Below are 23,379 nucleotides of genomic sequence, written 5' to 3'. Positions count from 1 at the left end.
GTCTGCTATCATGATTGATGTTCCTCCATGCTTGCATCCACAATCTTTCATAGATTCCAAGGCCAGAAGAGACCACTGTGATCACCTAGGTCTTAATCTGATTTCCTGTAGAACACAGGCCATAGAACATGTCCAACGTAATAACTTTTGAACTAGAACATATCTTTAAAAAAACCCTAGTATTGATTTAAATATTTCCACGGATAGAGAACACACCACAACTGCTGGTAAATTGCTCCAGTGGTTAATTACACTCACTGTTAAAAATTTTGCCTTATTTCCAGTCTGAATTTGCCTAGCTTCAGCTTCCAGCCATCGAATATTTTCATACCTTTGTCTGCTAGACTGAAGAGCCCATTGTCAAATATTTGTTTCCCATGTCAGTACTTGTACATTGATCAAGTTACCCATAACCTTCTCTTTGTTAAGCTAAATATTAAGTCTATCACTGTACAGCATGTTTTCTAATCTATTAATCATTCTCATGGTCTTCTCTGAATCCTCTCCAATTTATCAAGATCCTTCTTGAATAGTGGACACCAGAACTGGACGTAGTATTGCAGCAGCAGTTACAGCAGTGCTAAATACAGAGGTAAAATATTCTTTCTAATCCTACTCAAGAGTCCCCTACTTATGAAGCCAAGGATCGCATTAGCCCACTTGACCACGGCGTCACACAGGGGAGCTCATGTTCAGATGATTGTCCATCATGACCCCCAGATCTTTTTCTGAGTCCCGGAATAGACTACCCCATCCTATAAATGTGGCTTACGTCCTTTTTCCCCAGAAGTATACATTTACATTTGACCGTACTAGAAAACATATTGCTTGCTTAAGCCCCACTTACTGAGTGATCCAGATCACTCTGTATCAGTGACCTGTCCTCTTCATTATTTACCATTACCCCAGCTTTGTGTCGTCTGCAAACTTTGTCAGTGATTTTATGTTTTCTTCCTTTTCACTAATTAAAAATGATAAATAGCATAATGCCAAGAACTGATCCCTGCAGGACCCCATTAAACACACACCTGCTCAGTGATGATTCCCATTTTACAATTACATTTTGAGAGCTATCACTTAGCCAATTTTTAATCCATTTCATGTGTTTGTTGTTAATTTTGTATTGTTGTAGCTTTTTAATCAAAATGTCATGTGGCACCAAGTCAAATGCCTTCATCACCACTATTATCTTTATCAACCAAACTTGTAATCTCAACAAAAAAAGATAGTTTAACAGGATCTATTTTCCATAAATCCATGTTGATTAGATTATATTCATCTCCTTTAGTTCTTTATTAATCAAGTTCAAGCATCAGCTACTCCTTTATCTTGCCCAGGATTGATGTCAGACTAGAGGGGCTATAATTATCCAGGTCATTCTGTTTACGTTTTTAAAATATTGGCACATTAGCTTTCTTCCAGTCTTCTGGAACTTCCACAGTGTTCCACGACGTATTGAAAATCATCATTAATGGTCCAATGAGCTGTTTGGTCCAATCAGCCAGCTATTTTAAAATCCCTGGATGCAGATTGTCAGGACCTGCTGATTTAAACATGTCTAATTTAACAACCTCCTGTGGAATGGAAGGAGTGTTACCTTATGATATGACTACATCCAAATAACATGTATCGGTTATGTCTAAGATACCTGCCAGTGTGGTATCTGGATACAAGAGTACAATTCAAAGTAGCATTTTACTTAACCCATCCAGGGGGCCTTGTCTGGCAAATTAATTTTTTTCTCTTCATCCTTGTCATGGTGTTGCTCTTCTTCTTCTTTCCCCCATCTTTTCCTTCATGAACTTGTGATGGGGGAATATCACTAGTAAAGGAAGAGCTTATTGAAGAAGTGAATTTTCCATTTAAATCTGAATGCTGTGTATTTAGTGCAGTCTGTTACTGAATCTGGTAAAAAGGGTGAAAGGTGTGCAGCGTATGGAAAGCTTCTCTTTATCCATGGAACAGATGCATCGTGGCATTGTAGGTTTCTCCACATTGTCCTCTGGCTTGGAAAGATGATCTCTAGGATTGAGGGTATAGTTAATCAGATGAATCTGTGGTAAGTATCTTGTGACAGTTAGCAAATGCTAAATTCTTAATGGCGTCTACTGTAGACCATTGACTCCTTGAACAAACTCGTGAGATTTCTAACAAGGCTGAAAATCATGGTTACAAAAGGTTCTTGTCCAGTAGGCTCTGGACTGAAACCATTAACTCATAGCCTATATGTCACCAAAGAGCCTCCAGACAGTAAATAAAATAAAATAAAACGAAAATCCCTACATCCATTTATGTGCAGAATTAGTTTTATGCTGGCATCCTTAAGCTGTAAGTATTCGGTTTCCTGAGCCATCTGACTCCCATGAGTCATGTTTAACCTTAGCTTCAATTCCAAACTGACTGGTTTGGGAATTATGGGGAGAACTATTGTTTGCAAAATGCATAATGGCAAAAATAACAATTGAGTAGACATGTAAATAATGGAGAGCAAAAATAAAACATACTTGTTTTAAACTGTTGCTAGTATATATGTAGATTTTTAGCAGATGTATAGGGATACATTCTGCATACATAATATTCCAAGTTTTTCCCGCTACCTATAGATAATAATGAAATACTTACATTACTTTCTGAATATCTTACTTAAGTAATTCTCAGTGCTGTAGGAACTCATCTGAAACGCAAAGAATAAACAGAAGAAAATTCAGAAGATATACATTTCTGTCTAGTCTCTGCAGACAAATATTAAGGGAAAATAACCTACATCTGTTTTGCTTGCATTCCAATTCACAGTTTAAGGCAGCTAACCACAGAATTCAATTCTGTTTAGTGAGGATTAAAATGGTTTTAATAAGGCCATTTTTGCCTAATTGGGATTGACATTTAAGGCAAGCATACTGGAAAAAAAGAGGCAGCAGAGAGGATAAACACAGCCAAATACTGAAGTTCTGACATTACTTTTGGAAAAAATAATAGAGCTGATTGTCATTCAGACTCTCAAGGTAATCTGTAATTTAATTGCTTCCTAAGAGCTTTATTCTTGTATGGAGAGTCACAGTCAAAACCAAACTGCAAATAGGGCCAAGTACAGAAGTAACCTTGATGGAGAGTTTGGGGTGTTGCCTTGATACCAGACTACTTTTTTCCCCGCACCTATTTAATCAGTCTAACATCACATATGTGCATGACTTACCGTAAAAAGGTTTTTCTCCTTAAAACAAACACACTGTAGCAACATGAAGCTCACTTAACTAAAGTTATTCTTTTATTTTTATCACACTTTTAGTTAAACGTTTTATGAAAACTAAGATTAATTTATTCTGGAAAATCCCATGTTGAATCCAAAAATGCATGTTGTTTGAATTCTGTCCTTTTTAAAAACTATTTTATCTTTAATAATTCTTCGTAATTTTTTTTCATTTACAGAGTAATATGGGCTCCCTCTGCTGACTAAATTAAGAAATGCAATTACCAGAATTGATAACTAAAAATTGTGTAATGTTACCTGCTGAAACTCTGTTTATTTTTGTTAGCAAAACTAGTATAAAGCATCTAATTTTTAAATCAAGTGGTGACTATTTTTCTAAAACTAAAAACAAATACATCTTTCTAAATACAACATGGGTGTCCTGTAAAAGCTTTTAACAAGGAATGTAAAACAAAAACAGGCTCCTAATAAAATAAGTAATATATAATAATCAGTGCTTGAATTTGATAAAATTGTGGGTTGCATGTAGATATGTGTGTTAAGGGTTCAAAGTGTATTCTCTAACTCTTTGTTGATGGCTCTGTCTTTCTTCATTGCTTATGCCCTCCTTCCTATCTCCTATGGGTTTCTGTATTACTGTGTTGTTTTGACACTTTTTACTATAATTAGTGTTCTGTCCAGACATAACTATAGGCATGTATAGAGGCATAAGCAGTACGTGGATTTGCTCATGCTATGTGCAGTAACCACCAGGCAGTTAGTTAACCATTTGATGGTGACCAATTACACTGGCAAAATAATTAGTTTATGTGGAAGTTCTAACTTTGCATTGGATTTTTATGTAGTTGTGTGATTAACATTGAAACTCAAACTCAGCCCTAGAAAGTGTGCCTGTTTACATCAGGGATGAATTTGTCCAATTGATTAGTGTAAGAAGACTTGTGGATACATGCCCTAGCACAGCTATTCGAATTGAAAAAAATATTAATTATAACTGTTGTTGTAACTTGCTTTTTGTGTGGAAGAATAAATTCTAATTTTTTCCTAAACACAAAATGATATGATCTAAAACATTCCCCAAGTATAAAAAAATCTAGCTAGGAAAAAGTTTAGCCATAAAAAGGTATGCAACAGAGATAATCAGTCTCCTCAGAAGAAAGATTAGTAGGTTAGTGGTCTGTTTAAATCTTGCTCAGATAGAGAATACCTGGCCACTTTAAGGTTCCAAGGCTTTCAACATGGGAGGTCTGGGTGCTGCCATAATTGCCTGGACAAATATGGCCATTTATGGCCAAATTTTCCAAATGTCCTCTAAACATAGACTTGCCAAAGCACAAATTTGCATGTGTTAGTGGTATCTGTGCATGCAAACCAGGTTGCCTCTCTTGTCCACTTAGTGGCTAAAATTGCACACCTTAATTTGATGGATGTAATCATATGGTTTTTAATTACATAGATTATAAGAGCAGCCTTGATTATAAGGGTCCTCAGAATATCATAGTTCTGTAGATAATTGGGGAAGAGGGATGAGGAAAGAGCCCCTCAGAAGAACATGTGGTTAGGGTGATCTCTCTCTTCTGCCCCCAATGCGTTAAGCTGTACTTTAGCATCTTCTGAAAATCAGCAGAATTTATAGAAACTGGTACATTATAACAATTAATACCTACTATTACAGTAGAATGCATAGAGCTGCTCTGATCAGCAATTAGAGATACTCTGCAGATCTTTCTGAAGGTTACTGGTGAGTAACCTTTTCACAGATAGCTCATAGTACCCACTTCCACCTCCTTGAGTTATATGCTGCTTTACTACACAAGTAATCCCATTGATTTTAATGGTACCACTCAACATAATTGAGGGCTTCAGAACCTAGCTTGTAGATAGTTCTAATATAATATCAGATATAATGTCACTTAGAACATTACACCATTTTATCTCTGAAAAGCTGTGTGACCTAGTGGATATAACACTGGACTATGACTCAGGAAACATGGGTTATAATTCCTGGCTCTGACACTTGCCAGCTGTGTGATTTTGGGCAAGTCATTTCCTCACTCTGTCCCTCAGTCTTCCCCATCTGTAAAATGGAGATAATTATACTGACCATCTTTGCAAAATGCTTTGAGATCTAACTATGAAAAGTGCTATAGAAGAGCTAGGTATTAATAATACTATTTCTAAAGGTATGACATTTGTAAGTGTTTAAATGTAAGGGCGCCTACTGGCCTGGCACGGGTTCATTTTCTCACAGCAACCTCAGAGCCTCTGCCATTGTTGCCACATGTTCCCAAGCTGTTCTGTCCCAAGCTGTATTTCTGCAGGCAGTAAACTAGATCCCTAAAAGACATGAAGAACAAATTCTTATGTTGTTCTTAAATTTAAGAATAATTAAGATTTTCATTTTATTGATATACTTTCAAATGTGAACAAATAGTCATCAGGATAATTACAGAATTTTCATATTTAGAGAAAATTGTCATATATAAATAATACCACTGCTTAATATTCATGGATTTTTGGCTTCTTCTATTCATATATCAATTACTGTATATTACTATCAAAGTATGAACAGAATAAACACAATGTTCAAACATATGTGGTGTTTTAAAAATGAGTGTTGCTAGAAATATTTGTTAAAATTCAGAAGTCGAGTCGTTACAAGTAGGAATTGCTATACCTTTGTTTATTGATGGTTTTTCTTTTTAATTTTTAACTGAATGGATCCTGAAGGTGCTGGGTTGACAGCCTTGATGACTGAAGTTCTCTGTTTATATACAAAAAAAGATCTGACGTGATGAAAGTTATTCTGATATTGGACATATGTCCAAGTAGGAACTGGAAAGACCGTGACCTAACATTTATATTGGCATTGGTTACTAGTGACCTAGTCAGTTCTGAATCAGTTGGACTAAAAGATCCATATACCATGGACAATCTCCTGAGAGAGCATAAAAATGGCCGTTCTAGGGCAGATACATCTAATCCAGTATCCTGTCTTCCAACAGTGGCCAGTGCCAGATGCTTCACAGGGAATTAACAGAACAGGCAATCATTGAGTGATCCATCCACTGTTGTCTACGCCTGTCTTCTGGCAGTCAGAGGTTTAGGGACACCCAGAGCATGGGATGCATCCCTGACCATCTTAGCTAATAGCCATTAATGGACCTGTCTTTCATGAACCCAGTTTTTTTAACCCAGTTATACTTGGTATTCATAATATCACTTGACAATAAGTTCTGCAGGTTGACTCTGTGTTGTGTGACAAAGTACTTCCTTATGTCGGTTGTAAACTTGCAATATCATTGGGTGACCCCTGGTTCTTGTGTTATATGAAGGGTAAATAATACTTCCTTGTTCATTTTTTCCACAACATTCATGATTTTAAACACCACTATCATATCCCCTCTTAATCATCTCTTTTCCAAGCTGAACAGTCCCAGTCTTTTTAATCTCTCCTTGTATGAAAGCTGTTCAGTACGCATAATCATTTTTGTTGCCTTTTTCTGTACCTTTTCCAATTCCAATATATATTTTCTGAGATGGAGTGACCGGAACTGCACCTAGTATTAAAGATGTGGGCACACCGTGGATTTAGAAAGTGGGATTATGATATTTTCTGTCTTATCTATCCCTTTCCTAATGGTTCCTAACATTCTGTTAGCTTTTTTGACTGTCGCTGCACATTGAGCAGATGATTTCAGAGAATTATCCAAAATGATTCCAAAATCTTTCTTGCGTAGTAACAGCTGATTTAGGCCCCATCATTTTGTATGTCGAATTAGGATTATGTTTTCCAGTGAGCATTACTTTGCGTTTATCAACATTGAATTTAATCTGCCATTTTGTTGCCTAGTCACCCAGTTTTGTGAGATTCCTTTGTACCTCTTCGCAGCCAGCTTTGGATTTAACCATCTTGAGTAATTTTGTATTGTCTGCAAATTTTATCGCCTGACAGTTCACCCCTTTTTCCAGATCATTTATAAATATGTTGAACAGCACAGGTCCCAGTACAGATTCTTGGGAGACCCTGCTATTTACCTCTCTCTTTTGTGGTTAGATTGTGATTGTAACAGGAATGCCATAAATCCAAAACAAAACAAAACAAATCTACCTCTGTCCCTTCGATGGATCAGCTTCATTGCTGTGCTGCTTCCAGCTGTTGACAGTCACAGGGACATCCTCATAGATATCAGCATCAAAGATTCTGCTGCGTAGGCAGCAGGATGGCAAGTTGCGCATAGGAGCTTTTAATTACATACAAAGTGCTTTTATTTTCATTTTCACTCTTAGCCTAGTTCTAGTGCCAAGGACAGGAAGAATGTTATCTCTGTTTCTTAAACAGCTTGTCTGCTGTCACTAAACTGCCAACCAACTAGCAATCCAGTTGAAAATCTTCAGCTGGTTGCATTTGTCCAGCATCCTTTTGGAACAGAGCAACAAATCTGTTAATTGACTAGTTTCTGAAGCTTTTGATTCTCCAATAGGAATCAGCATTGGATATGCTTTCATTAATGAAAATTTGATCAGAGTTATATTCTAGAAATCTATACCAATAGAAGATGTATTCAAGGTTCTGCAAATCTTCAGAAGTACTGCTTTCAAAGTGTGACCTCACATACAGGGCTGAACAGTTGTATTCAGTGCCATGCGCCAGCAGGATTCCGTTTCATGGGAGGGAGCAAATCATATGCAGCTCAAAAGTGGAGCTGGCTGGGAAAACTTTAACAAAACCATTTTCTGATGGAAAATGACATTCTGGGTAAATCACAATGCTTCACAGAAACGTATTTTTGCCAAAATTTCTTTAGAGTCAAAAAGGAAAAAGTTCTGACATTACTGAAACATCCCATTTTGACATCTTTGGAAGAGAACGTTTTGATTTCTGTTTTTGATATGTTTGTTGTTTTGAAATTTTTAGTTATAAAATAAAAAAATCTAAATCAAAACAAAACATTTTGATCAATTAAAAAAATGTTTTCAGAATTTTCCTTCAGAGAATTTTTAAATTTGAGGGTTTTGTTCTGATTAGAAAATGGAGCCAAATTTTGAAATGATGAAGTCCTTCATGTGAAACAGAACTTCTGTCCTCTGCGCAGGTCCACTCAATGTATTGAATAGTAATCAATTATGTCTGCAGCGAATTAGGTCTTTCAGCTCACTGTGATTAAACTAGTTAGCATTATGTAGTGTTTAATCTTCAAAAAATAAATCAGTCAAATCTTCAAAAAAATAAATGTTTCACGACACTCATCCTCCCTCCCCTCTCCGATGAGGTAGGTAATTTCTGTTCTGTTAGCTCCCTTTTATTTCAATGAAATACTGGCATGGTGTAGCTAAATGACTCGGTTGAAGTTACAAATGGGATCTGTGTTAGAGCTGTGATTAGAATGAAGGAGTTCTTGGCTTCAAACAGTTCAACTTCACCGCAGTCAGAGGACCTAATGACCCTTCCTTCATCTCAGCTGATGGTTTGTTTTGTTTCATGTCAATATGTCTCCATGTTCACCTCAACAGCACTTAATATCTGTTTATTATTGAGCAGTAATAGTGAAATATTTGTGTACCGTATGTTTATAGTGTGGGTTTATACAATACATTGGATCCCATTTGATAGACACAGTAATTACATTCACTGTGTACTGCAGTATTTCTCACTCTAAGGGAGAAGAGAATACCAAAAAGACTTTGGAACAGGTAAATGCCATGGTAAAGGGAAATGTCTGGTTTTTAATAAAGCATACTGTATGTGTGTATTGGCCATATTTCATGTAGCAGTGCATATGTCTTACTCCTATAAATCAGGTCTTGACTTTTTTTGCTCCTTTGTAAAACAGACTTGCATCATTCCAAAAGTGCTCAATTAGAGAGCTGTTTTCTTTTTTCTTTTGTAAACAAGGTTGTCCTGCACAGCTTTGTTTGATATAGAACATGGCTTTTGGAGCTATTTAATACGTAATCAGCAGGGATGCATGTTCCATAGCTATTTCCTGAGGATAAAGTTGCCAGGTTATTTCATAGTCGTTCCATTTTATTTTGTATTCTTCAGCTATATGTATGGGGTTTTTTTTTTTTTCAGTCAGTGAAGTAATTTCTAGTTGCAGATGGTTTGTAGATTCATAAATAAATCACTTTTGTCTTGGACTTCTGTAAATAATTTTAAAAAACAATGTTGATAGCCCATAATCAGCCAAGTCCTCACATTCCAAATTTCTGCTGCTTTGTTCTGAAAGTTGCATCACAGTCTGTTCTGTATCATAGTAGAGACAAGATGGCTGAGGTAATATCTTTTATTGGACCAACTTCTATTGGTGTAAAAGACAAGCTTTTATGCTTCACAGAGCTCTTCAGATCTGGGGAAGGTAATCAGAGTGTCTAAGCTAAATACAAGTTAGGTCAGTTTGTTAAGCATAAGGCGTTCACACATGCTGTAGGAGACCACTTAAAATGAAGTAGGCAATTAAGGATTATCAGGCAGTAGAGTGTGTTACAATTTTTTGTAAAGAGCCATTAAACCAAATTCTTTAAGTCATTGATTTTTATTATCTAGCAGAGTTAGGAATTTAAGTTCCCAGGCTCATCTTTTGAAGGTATTTGTGCAGGTTTCCTTTGAAGATGAGGACTGAGAAGTTTTCACCCATGGGTGATAGGATGTTTTAGTCTTTTATCATTTTTCTATATGAGTTCTTTGGAGAGCATAGTGACAATCTCATTTCAACTACATAGTTTTTATTGGGGCATTTGATACATTGGATGAGGTATACTACATGTTCTGATAGGTATGTGATGCTTGGATCTTGAAAGGTTTGTTGGGGGTGGGTATTGATAATCTTATCAGTGGAGATATGTCTGCAGGTATGTCTTGCATCCATTCTTCTAGCAGGGTCTGGTGCCACTTTAAGATGGTATGTCCAGGTCTGTGGAGAGTTTCCTTCTGACGATGAGCTTGGCGGGTTGTTTGAAGGCCAGAAGAGGCAGAGGAAGATTTAATTCTGGATGTGGTCCCCATCAAGTATGGGTTGTAATTGTTTGATGATATCACATATGGGTGAGGTGATAGGTGACAAGAAAGGGTTGGAGGTCAGCAGGATTTTTTTCTTGTATTGAAGCAGGTTCTCTCAGGGTATCTGGGTGGCCCATTCCATGATGCAATCTACTTCTCTGGTGGAGTGTTGTTGGTTAGTGAAGTTGGTTTTAAGGAATTTAGGTGTGTATCCCAGACTTAAGTGGACTTTGTATAATTCTCAGTAATGGTTTTCATGGATACATATTTCTTAGCTTGATGCAGAATAGCTAAAATTATAGCATGTGTCTTCAAAGAAAGTCCTCCCCCAATCTAACATCATGGTGTGAATGGAAAAATTGTCTAACACACATGACTGGAAGTCAGGATTCTATACTCACCTCTGATACACAGTCTCTTTTGACTTGGGGCATTTTCTTAACATCTTGTCAACTTCCTTACCAGGAAATTTCCTACGTTACATGGGTGTGAAGTCACTGGTGTTGCTACATCATAAATGTTTGTTGTCAAATAACATCTTTTATCTAAGGACTTCCAAGAGCTTTGCAAAGTATAATATTCATTTTCTCTTTGTGTTTTTTCCATTTTTATGCAGACATGATTTTTTTTCTTTTGTTTAGTCTGGTATCCTGGGTATAGTATTAGTAAATTCTCTATTTTAAAGAAGTGCAGGGAAAAGGAATTCAATAATTAAACTTAATTGACGTTTAAAGAGCTGAGGCGGGATACCATCGCTCTTGCACTTTCCATTGTCACAATGTTAGGCTATGTCTACACTACAGAGTTAAGAGTCAGCGTAACTTGCGTTGAATCATAAATCACTATAATTTCTGCATCTGAAGAAGAGAGCTGAAGTCTCTTGAAAGCTTATGCCTGCAAATATTAAATTTGTTAGTCTTTAAAGTGCCACAGAACTCTCGTTGTTTTTGCTATAATTTCATTGCTTGGGCCTAATCACGCTACGCTTTTTCTGTCGGCAGAGCATGTCCACAGTTGGTGCTCTAGCATCGACAGTGAGAGCAGTACACTGTGGGTAGCTATCCCACTTTGCAGCTGGCCACCTTCTGCAGCTTGGAGTTCTGGGAAGGTGGAGTGGATCACAGTGCATCATGGATATGGGCACTATGTCTCATGATGCAATTTTTTCTGTCTCATCATTACATGGGCTTCCAAGTGTGTTGTGCCATTTTTCAATGGCCCCTGTTTACTGGGCGCCCACAATCTGTGCCTAAAAGGATGGATCTTGTACTGCTTTCTACTGCTGTGGTCAGTGTTATGAATACAAAACAGCTGATCATGCAGTATATCACGAACTCCAAATCTGAACAGGAATCCATGATGTCTGCTCTGCTGTGTACCATGGAAAAAAACAATACCAGATTACTTTTGGCATTCATGGAGCAGCTGCAGACAGTGGACTGTTGCTATTGAGCTCAGGAAACAAGCACTGAATAGTGGGATCACATTGTTATGCAAGTCTGGGATGATGAGCAGTGGCTGCAGAACTTCCAGATGCGCAAAGCCAACTTCCTGGAACTGTATGCAGCACTCTCCCCAGAACTGTGGTGCCTGGACACCAGAATGAGAGCTGCCCTCTTGATGGGGAAGTGTGTGGCAATCGCTGAGTGGAGTCTGGAGTTCCCAGCTTCCACACAGCAATTGCCACATGCTTCTCCACCAAGCGTGCAATACCACTGACTACTGGTCAGTCACTAATCAGTTTGAAATTGGGAAGTCCACTGTTAGGGTTGCGTTCACGCAAGTGTGCAGGGCCATTAATCGCATCCTGCTACGAAGGACTGTGACTCTTGGAAATGTGAGTGAAATAGTGGATGGCTATGCAGCAGTGGGATTCCCTAACTGTGGCGGGGCAATAAATGGCACTCATATCCCAATTTTGGCCCTGTTCCATCTTGTGACAGAGTACATCAATAGAAAGGGGCACTGCTCTATGGTATTGCAGGCACTTATGGGTCACTGGGGTCATTGCATTGATATCAACACAGGGTGGCCAGGAAAGATGCATGACGCACACATCTTCAGGAGCACTGGCCTGTACAGAAAGTTGCAAGAAGGGGCTCTCTTTCCAGACCAGAAGATTCCAATGGGGGATGTTGAAATGTCCACGGTAATCATGGGAGACCCAGCATACCCCTTATTCCTATAGCTCATGAAGCCTTACATGGGAAACCTGCACAGCAGCAAGGAGTGCTTCAGCAATAGGCTGAGCAGGTGCAGAATGACCATTGAATGTGCATTTGGCAGATTAAAAACTGGCTGGCACTGCCTTTATGGCAGGTTTGACCTAAATGAGAAAAATATTCCCATGGTCATAACAACCTGCTGTGCGCTGCATAATCTTTGTTAGGCCAAGGGTGAAAAATTTCCTCAGGGTTGGAGTGTGGAGGCGGATCGCCTGGCGGCTGATTTTGAGCAGCCAGATACCAGGGCTATTAAAGGAACACAACGGAGGGAGGAGGGGGCTGTTCGAATCAGGGAGGCTTTGAGGCACCATTTTGACAATGAGCACCAATAATGTGTCTTTCTATAAAGCATTCTGCCATGCTTTGTTAAATTGCCACCTTGCATGAATATTTTGATTATTCCTGACCGTGATTTGTAGTGTGTATATGAAAACACTTTGTTGAAAGGGAGAGAAGACTGAAGAGCACCCTCCCGATGGAGGCTCTCATAGCTTTATGTAACTCCAGCTATCGTTTTGGAGGTTGTCCAAAGAGGTGGAGTGAATGGGGTACTGTGATGGGCTGGGAAGATGCAAGGAATGTGGGAGGAGTTTGGGGAGTGAGGGCAAGCAGTTCTGTATGGGCTGCAGGGGGGGGCGAGCATACATGTGTTCTGCCTTCAGCGTGATCAGGGACTTCAGCATCTCCATTTGCACCTCTGTCGTTTTTAATTATCCACTCCTGGCCCACTAAAATTCACTCTTGGCCTTGCATCCTCTCCTTCCTGTCTATTTTTAAATTTTTCATTAACTATCTCTCTCCATGCCCTGTGTTCTTGTTCTGTGTCATGAGAGGATTGGAGCACTTCATGAAACATGTCCTCCTTATTCCTCCTTGGTTGCTTCCTTATCTGGCAGATGTGCTCCATGGGTGTGTAGTGGGTCCCCCGGAAGGCCATTTTTGCAGAAGCACAAGAAACAATAAACAGAAGCATGATTGTTAGTGCACTCACAGCACCAAATCATAATAATAAAATACACCTCTTTCTCATCATACCTTGGCAAGCACACAGCTCGGCAAATGCCCTAAACATGGTGAGTTTGGACTGCAAGCAATTAAGGACAATATTGCAAATTCTGCCACCATTTTCCATAGGCGGGGGTTACTGAAGCTGATGTCTCACTCCTGAGCATAAGCAGGGATGCATCTCCTGCATGTTGGCAGCTTCAGATCGGGTCCATATGCTGCTTGCCTGTGTGCTGCTTTGATCCATGCACAAGTGATTGCCGATTGACATGGGAAAGTTTCCTACAATGGGGGAGAAAGAACAAAGCAGCTCTGCTAATGAACCTTCAGCAGAGGATTGGCGAGTACCTCCAGGAAAGTTTCCTAGAGATCTCTCTGGAGGATTATCATGAAATCTTGGAGTGCTTTAGCACATTATTCCGTCCCAATGTATAGCTGCACAGGGGAATGTGAACCAGACACAAACACAGCTAGTCTTGTACATTTCTATCTCTTAACCCACTTCTAGCATGTAACAAAGCAAAGGACAGCTCTACCTCATGTAACCAAGCAGTATCAACTCAAAATGATCACTTACCATGACTCCCCCCTCCTGCTCGTGTGCTCCAGAGATGAAGTGCTGGGACTGGCTCAAACCCTCCGGGGTCAAGAAGGGGTCCTGGCTCACCACAGTATCAGATGACCCTGTCGCCTGTCCCATCTCATCCTCCAACTCCACTTCCTTGTCCATTACTTTGTCCTCGGGGTTGAGTCCGCTGTCCGCTGTCTCCAGTCTGTTCCTCCCCCCCGCTCCCCGAAGTATCCAGTGGGCTCTTAGCGATGGAGGTGGGGTCACTGCCAAGGATGGCATCCAGCTCCTTTATAGAAGTGACAGGTCTTCAGCGCAGCACCAGAGTGACAGTTTGACTCCCTTGTCTTCTGGTACGCCTGCCTCAGCTCCTTTGTCTTTGCACGACACTAATGCATGTCCCGTTCGTAGCCCTTATCCAACATGCCCTGAGAAATCTGACTGTAGATATCGAATTTCCTATGGCTGGAGCGGAGCTGGGACTGCACAGCCTCTTCTCCCCACAGAATCAGAAGATCCAACAACTCTGGTGTGCTCCCAGTGGGAGAGCATTTGCGGCAATGAGCCTCCCTGGTCAACTGGGAAGATGCAATGTGACTCTCCATGCTGAGCAAACAGGAAGTGGAATTGCAAAAATGCCTGATCCTTTAAAGGGGGAGCGGTAAATGCCTATGTACCTGAGTGCAGGGTAGTGGAGTTTGAACTGCTGACCAGAGCGGTCATGAGGGGCATTGTGGGCCACCTACTGCACTGACACTCTGTCGATCTAACTTTGCTGCAAAAAGCTCAACACCTCTCATCAAGGTGATTTTATTTTGTTGGCAAAGCAGGAGAGTTATGTCGGCAGGAAGAGCATTGTCGTGTGTATACCTCCACGAAAGCTGACCTTTGTCGACAAAACTCTGTAGTGCAAACAAGGCCTTAATCAAAGTCCTCTGTAGAGTGCTGCTGATCTGTCTGTTTTATGCCAGCGTACTTTATTAAGACTTCAGAGACTGATGAGGTACTATGTGAAAACAACTTTACTTCAGCAGTTCTTTGCCATAGCAGGAGCGTTTGAGGTTTTGGGAGATTCCCTTGTGTTTCCATTCGTCAAGGATCATTTTTACAGTGATGAACTTTAAACAGACTTCAGCTGTTGCTCCTGCCACTGTGCTGTTCACCTCTGTTTATGCTAATAACTGCCAGCAGTCACCCTTATCCTGTGGATGGTATTGGACTGATAGTATTTGAAGCAGGAAAACGGCAGGGAGAAGCTGCCAACTTACACAAGAGAGGAGATGCGAAAGTTAAAACACTCATGATCACAGTGCACCAGTCATACTATTCCAGGTCACTGACCTCTATTAGAGCCCATATTGGTTCGGTAAGGGGGGCAATTTAGAAAAATTACAGCAAAATCAGATGACCCTCTTTGAGTACCAGTCACCAGAGGTGACATTTATATGTGCACACACACAAAAAAGCAAATGCATTACACTGATTACATGAACACTAAGGTGCTGTATAAATACAGCAGCAACAGCCTTTCTGAGAGGGTGCCAATGCTACATTGAACAGCCTGGCAGCTGCACCAGGGAACAAGGAGCCACTTCTAAAAGTGCACATAGCTGTTCATTGGCTGCACGGTCACTCACTAAGGAAATTAAGAGAAAAAAATGTGAATGTTCTAAGCTTTATTAAAATGTTTTGAAATTACAGGCACAGAAAGTGTCAGTTGCCTTCTGTCCTTAGAATTTTCAGCACATGAAATGATTTAGTACTGTGGAGGATGCCCTCCTTGTGTGCTAATGCTTGCATTGGCCTTTTGAATCATAAGATCATAAATTACTCTTTCCACTGTTTCATTATAATTCTTCATGCTAATTCAGGGACATTGCTTTTACGAGTTACAATGATGATGGCAGCACAATAATAGTTCCTAAAATTAGAAACCAATAAACCAATTCATCCACCAGATTACTTCACGACAGTAACAATTTCCAGACTCTGCTAAATTTTTCCAAATTAAGAAAAGTAATTTTTTAAAAGTTCCAAAAAGATGTTGTTCATTAAAATATTTCTCTGAATTTATAAATAGATTATAAGGGACCATTGTGGTCATTAGTCTGACTTCCTGTTTAACGTAGGCCATGGGACTTCTCTGAATTAATTCCTGTTTGAACTACAGTGTGTCTTCTAGAAAAATATTCAATCTTGATATAAAAATTTGCTGTTCTGGAAGTTCCATCTCAACCCTTGGTAAATTGTTCCAATGGTTAATTACCCTCACTGTTAAAATGTATGCATTATTTTTAGTCTACATTTGTCTAGCTTGAACTTTCAGTCATTGGATCTTATTATACCTCTGTGTGCTAGACTAAAGAGCCCTCTTAATACATTTCTGTTCCCTATCTAGGTATATTGACTGTGTTTAAGTTACCCCCTGAGCTCCTTGAGTCTATCACTATTAGACATGTTTTCTAATCTGTTGATCATTCTTGTGGCTCTTCTGTGAACCCTTCCCAATTTATCATCATCCTTCTTGTAGTGTGGACACCAGACCTGGGCACAATATTCAAGCAGATGACACACCAGTGCCAAATACAGGGGTTTAATATAATCTCCCTGTCTTATTTGCTAAATCCAAGGATTGCATTAGCTCTGATGTAATTTTTCATTATTACTTATGTAAGATGGCAGGTTTGAAGACTGAAGATCTCTTTCCACAGAACCTATGTAGAAAAGAAAGTAATCTGGCAGCTGCCATTTTAAGTGACACAAGAGATTGAATTGGGGTTTGTATCACGCTCTCACCTCTGCACAGAGGGAGAGATGTAACATATATTTAAGAGCATGGGACATATGTCTTTAGACACAGTAAGTGTATCCTAAATTTCTGGGGCCCAAAGCAGTTTAAGGTCCAGATCAGCTGCCCTCTTAGCTGATGGCAGAGATTGAATTGTGGACCTTCTGAATCAAAAGCATGAATGTCTTCATCTTGAGCGGAAGAGTCATATTCTTCAGCTGAGAGCTGTAACATTCTGGCCTGGTCTACACGGCCGTGCTGGGTCCACAGGACTGTAGAATGCATATCTCCCATCAGCTTATTTTTGCTCCCTTACTGCAATGTCTTCACTGTGCTGCGCCGATGGGAAATGCCCTCCGGTCGACACAGTGTTACTCTTTCTGGGGGGGTGGAGTTACTGTGTCGGCCAGAGAGCACTTCCAGGATCGATTGAGCAGGTCTCCACTGCGGAATCAGTATAGACATACTCTCTCTGTGGAACAGCCAAGGAAGGACAGCCTTGTGGTTGAGAGTCTAAAATACTGGACTGGACCTCAGCATAGCTGACTGAGTTCCAGTCTGCTCTGGCACAGACTTCAGTGCAATTTGGGGCAAGTCCATTACTCTCCTATGCCTCAGTTTCCCCTCTGGACAAGTGTGAATTATACTTCCTTGTTCCCACCTTCTGTGTTTTGTCTATGTAATTTAAAATGTGAGGCCTGCCATGTTGATGGACACACTTGGGATTGAGCTTGGGACCTCCATAATTAGATGCATAGGCTGCTACAGCTTGAGCTGAAGACCAATGCTCTCTAGCGGGGGCTGTAATAGACTCACAACACTTGTGGATGCAGCACAGAGGGGGACCTGTAACGCACAGACTCTAATGGGTTACATAAGTTTTACAAAGTAGTAACTGTCTTACTAATCATAGAAAGCTTACCACATCTCATTTGGTGTTTCTAGATGCTACCTTAATACAAACAATACTTTTTCCTAGGAATATCAAACGCCCATTTTATCTGCTGTCTATATCCCTTGTTAACCGCCAAAGAAAAGAAGCTCGCAGATTATATTCATTTGTCACATGTAGAGAAATCTGCATCTAATCCGCCAAATTGCCTTTTTAAAAGGGTTAAAGAAACCAAGCAAGCACACAATACAGCATTTCTCAAAATATTTACTGGATGTTTAGCAGTGTAGAGCATACTTTAGGATAAGTGATGTCCTCCTAAGGGATCTGAAATCATTCTTACCATGGTCTTATTTGACAGTTCAGTCAGTTTGGGGCACAGGCTGATCTGTGTGGTAAGCGGTACAATACCACCAGCCTGGAGGACATCACTGATAGAGAGGACGTTATTTGATGCCTTAATAAACAGTCTGGCGGCTGTGAGAGGACATATAAACAACAGAGACGTTTTCAGTGTAAATATAGACACAGAAAATAGCCTGCAGTTCTTAAAGACTTTGGGGATGAATCACAAACATGTGCTCATGCGTGGACAGTAAATCACATGGAGTTGAGAAGGGCCTGGCTGGCAGCATAAGGAGCTTGATCTGGACGTAGAAAACAATTAAAATAGGATTGTTAGCAGACTGCACGTCTAACTGAACTAAGGCTGGGTTAAACTACAGCCTTGGGAACAGTGCAGGGATGCCCCACCCCAGTGATTCTGTGGGAGGCCTAATGCTTTGGAAGTGGCAATGCTGCCTCCCTGATCTCTCAGCACACAGAATGAGAATGGTCCCTGCTCCATCTCCTAAGGCTGTGCTGCATGCGCGCCCTGCCGCTAGTCATGGGGGGGGGGAGAGTAGCTCAGATCTTGGCCCATTACCGCGTTTTTGGGTGTGCGTAGGATGCGTAAGGACTGTAACAGTGGCATGCCCCTGTGCAGGGAGCGTAGGGAGAGAGCCTCTACACCCTCACTTCATCCTCTTCTGTGCACCCATGTAAGGGGTGAGCACAGTCTGGCCCTGAAATTGATTGTTTTTATTGTGTTTATATTTAGTACAAATCTCCTTTAGGCAAAATTATTGTATGTGGCTCTAGATAATCTATTTTGTGCTTGTTTTCCGCCTTCCATCAGAGGATCTCAAAGCACTTCCAAACATCAATGAATTAAGTCTCACAACTCCCCTGTCAGGTAAGTATTATCTCCATATTGCACATAGAGGACACTGCAGCATGCAAAGGTAAAGTGACTTACCCAGTGTCACTGAGCAAACACAGCAGAGATGAGAACAAAATCCACCTGTTCTGACTCCTAGTTCTGTGCAATAGCCACTAGACAATGTTCCCTTGCCTTCATCCCACACAAGTATGTAACTCTGCAGATAAATTATGTAGGCTTACAACCTAGCAACTGTGACTATGTAACACACAGTTCTCATAACAGCTATACAATCACCTATACACTGTAACTACATTGAAATAGCTCTGAACAGAATCTAATTAATGTGACAAACATTAGTCCCTTTAATCAGTAACTAATGTGCTACTCCTGCTTGTGCATGTGGCCACAAGCCAAGGCTGCCTACAATGGGACATTGAAAATGCTGACGTTTTCATCTCTGCTGCCATACGATGACCCCAGGCCACACGTGCATCACATGTGTTTCTCTTTGACACATGAAAAGAAAATTGGCATGCATTTTTGAAACGTTTAAATGAAAAAATGATATATAATCTACTTGAAGTCAATCAGATCAGTTAATAGGGCCCAAGACGTGTATAACTAGCTTCTTACACAGCCTGGATGGAATGGTTTCCTTTATTTGTAGTCTGTTCAATAGTATTTTCATAGTGGTAGTGCCCACAGCACCATTAAAATAGAAAGCTTCTTGAGATAGTCCAGAATGCTTGAGAAATCTGTGTAGCTTGCGTAACTCCCATCAACTACCGCCAAATCTCCAGGTACGTGTAGACCAAACCTAGGTCAGTAAACCTAGGAAAGAAGGAAATTAAGTTAATTTGGCATGATTAATTTGTGACAAATCCATGCTTACTATTTCTTATAACCCTTTTATCCTCCAAGTGGTTTCAAATTGATTGCTTAATGATTTGTTCCAGTATCCTTCCAAGTATGGAAGTTAAGCTGACTGGTCTGTAATTCCCTGGGTCCTCCTTTTTCCCTTTTTTTAAAGATAGGTACTATGTTTGCCCTTCTCCAGTCGTCTTGGACCTCATCCATCCTCCATGAGTTCTCAATGTAATTACTAATGGCTCCAAGATTGCTTCAGCTAGTATATTAGAATGAATTTCATCAGGCCCTGCTGACTTTGAATACATCTAATTAATCTAAATATTCTTTAACCTATTCTTTCCCTATTTTGTCTTGCGTTCCTTCACCTGGTTGTTAATATTAATTGTGTTGAGTATCCGGTCATCCTTTTTAGTGAAGACTGCTGAAGCAAAACAGGCATTAAGCACCTCAGCTTTCTTAATATCATCAGTTATTAGCTCTGCTTCCCTGCTATATAGAGGACCTACACTTTCCTTCTTCTTTCTCTCACTCCTAATGTATTTAAAGGACCTCTTCTTATTGCTTCTTATATGCTTTGCCAGGTTTAAATAATTTTGTGCCCTTAGCCTTTCTGATTTTGTCCCTACATACTTGTGCTGTTCTTTTGTACTCCTCCTTATCAATTTGACCATGTTTCCACTTTTTGTAGGATTTTTTAAAAAATTTATTTTCAGGTAATTAAAAAGCTCCTAATGGAACTCTGTTGGCCTCTTACTATTCTTTTCTTTTGCATCAGAATAGTTTACGGTTGTGCCTTTATTATTATCTCCTTGTGGAACTGCCATCAATCCTGAACTTCTTTTTCCCTTAGATTTTCTTCTGATGGGACCTTACTTACCAGTTCTCTAAGAGTTTGTAAGACTGCTTTTTTGAAGTCCATTATCCTTATTCTGCTGCTCTCACTCCTTCCTTTCTTTAGAATTATGAAATCTATACTTCAGGATCACTGTCACCTAAATTGCCTTTAACCTTCAGATTCACTATTCTGTTGGTCAGAATCAAGTCTAAAGTGACTGTCCCCATGGTTTACTTCCTCCACTTGATGGAACAAAAAGCTGTCCCTGAGACATTCCAAGAACTTGCTGTATTACTTTACTTTTCCAACAGATGCCTGTGTAGTTAAAGTCTCCCATTACTACCAGGTCCTGTGTTTTGGACATTTCTATTATTTGTTTTAGAAATGCCTCATCCAGCACCTCTTCCTGATTTGGTGATCTATAGTAGAACTTCCACCATGACATCACCCGTATTTTTAACCCTTTTATCTTTACACAGAGACTCTCGACTGGTCCTTCTCTCTTCTCCTTCTGGACCTCAGAACAAGTATGTATGTGTGTGTATATATATATCTTCTTTATGTTTAAGGCAACCCCTCTTCCCTTTTTCCCTGCCTGTCCTATCTAAACAAGTTCTATCCCTCTATACCAATATTCCATGAGACTTATCCCACCAAGTCTCTGTGATGCCAATTAAATCATAATTTATCTCATATACTAATATTTCCTGTTCTTCCTGTTTATTCCCCATACTTGCATTTGTGTTTAGACATCTAAGATGTTGATCAGATTATCACTGAATTCCTTCTTGGGAGTTCCTCTGACAGTGGAATTACTGGAAAATCTAGCAAAAGCCTATGTTGTTATCTTGAAAGTGCTGGAACAAACACAGGGTCTAAGTACACTAGAGCTTTTCCAGAAATGGTTGTCAGAAGGGTGTGTCCCCTTGTATGTATTCATACTATCACGCAATCGGGAAGCCTAATCTGAAGGTGGAAGGATGGAGACCTGAGACCCTCTGCTTGGTGAAATTACATGATCACAATCTTGTCATTGCTACAGAGACAGAATTTGGATCAAATTATTTTTTCAGTGACAATAGTTTAAATCTGAAGGAAGTCAGTTCTTTTCAGTGCAGTTATACCAGAATTTCACTGTTGTATGAAAGCAAAATTTGGCCCTTTTAATTTTTTTTAGGGGCTGAAGCTTTTGATATTCTCAGATATAGGACCGCAAAACAAAGACATGGGCTTTTCTCTTCTAAGGCAAGTTTTTCTAGACCAAAAAAGGGAAGGCATCCTTCCAATATTCTGCAGAATGTAACATTTTTATTGGCATTTTATTTTATCTTTTTTGGGACATGGAATGTTCTAATAATGTATGTAGAAATGGAATAAAAAATGAAACACCTGAACTCTGTGATAGAATCTGATTAAAGGTTATTGGTTTTGTAAGAAACTTTACTGTTTGACAGACTCTATTAAAGGTATAATTGACTTTCATTATAAAGTTTATATGAACAAGTTTATTAACATTGTTTTCCCTAGAGATGTTTGAATTTTGTGTTACTAAAATATATATGTAAATCAAATTTGGCTAGCTAGGACAGTTATATGATATTATCCTTTCCTTTCACTGATATTTCTGCTAGGATCTGATAGATTCTGATAAATCACATGTACTGTATCTTAGAACTGTGTTCACCAAAATTCTCATAGACTTAAGGTCAGAGTAAAAATGGAATGAGGGTTTAAGAATTTGGCCCTTTTTTAATATTAACAAATGTCTGCAAGAATGCTGCATTGTGTAAATGTAAACTTTAATCATTGGAAAAGAGTTGCAAGTATAACTATTGAGTTAATTTGACTTCCATATCAAAAAATTTTACCTTGGCATGCAGCAGGTCTTGTGCAGACATCATAAACTCTCTTCTGATTAATACGCATTTCCAGTAATTCCAGACTGCCTTAATTCCCTGAAAACAAATCAGGACACAATACAGCCCATATTGTCTCAATTCCCAGCTGCTTAAGAGTTTCCTCAGTTCCCCTTTATAATCTCAGTTGCCTATGTCTCAAAATGTTCCAGTATTGAAACCTGCAACTCCCATAAGCGCTAAACCATTGAATCTTTATGCTCTGTATGCAAATAAAGACTCAGCAAATGAAACACATTTTTTCGAAAGCCAGGCCAAATCAAGTAATTTTTCTCACTTCATGGTGTTGTCTTACCCTCAAATTGCACAGAAAATGCTGTTTAAAACTTTATATAACTTAAGTGTAACTTAACTTGAGTGATAAAGAAGTAAAATCACATGTCTAATATAACTATATAAACTTAAACTATTGCAAAAGGTTACTTAACCTAACCAAAACTCCTGTTCAGCACCATCTAGTCATGCTGAGAACCACATATTAGAACCAAACTTCCAGAGTTTACACGGTAAATGTGTAATATGCCTATTTTAAGGCATTGAATCCAATGGACTGCATATATTTTTCCTGGTTATGTTTGTCCTTCTCTTTGTTTCTTTCAAGGAGAACACACTCAGGGTGAAAGTTTCTGTTTTCCTGACTAGTTTATGCCTTGGCTTAACCGAGGAAGTGGTTTGTTAGATTGTTATCAATAGGTTTAGTACCTGTAATTTTTCCAAGCAATTACACCGTGCCATGTTTATATTGTTTCTCTAAAATAATTTTCTCTAAAAATGATACATGAAACAACGAATTTGTACTACTGTGGCTATTTTGAGTAATATTGATCACTAATTTGGCTCCTGAATCACTGAGGTCTGAGTATCACAG

The 23,379-nt window shown here is 39.4% G+C and overlaps 1 protein-coding gene across 3 annotated transcripts in view; it reads left to right on the top strand.

The window, feature by feature from the left end:
- Nucleotides 1–23,379, top strand: part of FBXL7 (F-box and leucine rich repeat protein 7) — a 302,902-nt gene that overhangs the window by 235,938 nt on the left and 43,585 nt on the right. The window contains exon 3 of one of the 3 annotated variants that reach the window (XM_067569858.1): nucleotides 21,075–21,122. The exons of 1 other annotated variant lie outside the window; for it this stretch is intronic. In XM_067569858.1, coding sequence (XP_067425959.1) covers nucleotides 21,075–21,122 — 48 coding nt within the window. Of the gene's footprint in view, nucleotides 1–21,074; nucleotides 21,123–23,379 lie in introns of those variants that run through there. One more of the 3 variants, XM_067569875.1, reaches the window with a different exon arrangement.

This window comes from Emydura macquarii, unplaced genomic scaffold (genome assembly GCF_026122565.2).
Source record: "Emydura macquarii macquarii isolate MOO-44397 ecotype Brisbane River unplaced genomic scaffold, CSIRO-AGI_Emac_v2 contig_320, whole genome shotgun sequence".
NCBI classification, from domain to species: Eukaryota; Metazoa; Chordata; order Testudines; family Chelidae; genus Emydura; species Emydura macquarii.
The sequence above is the reverse complement of the archived record's forward strand: the minus strand, read 5'-3'. Positions and strand labels throughout refer to the sequence as shown.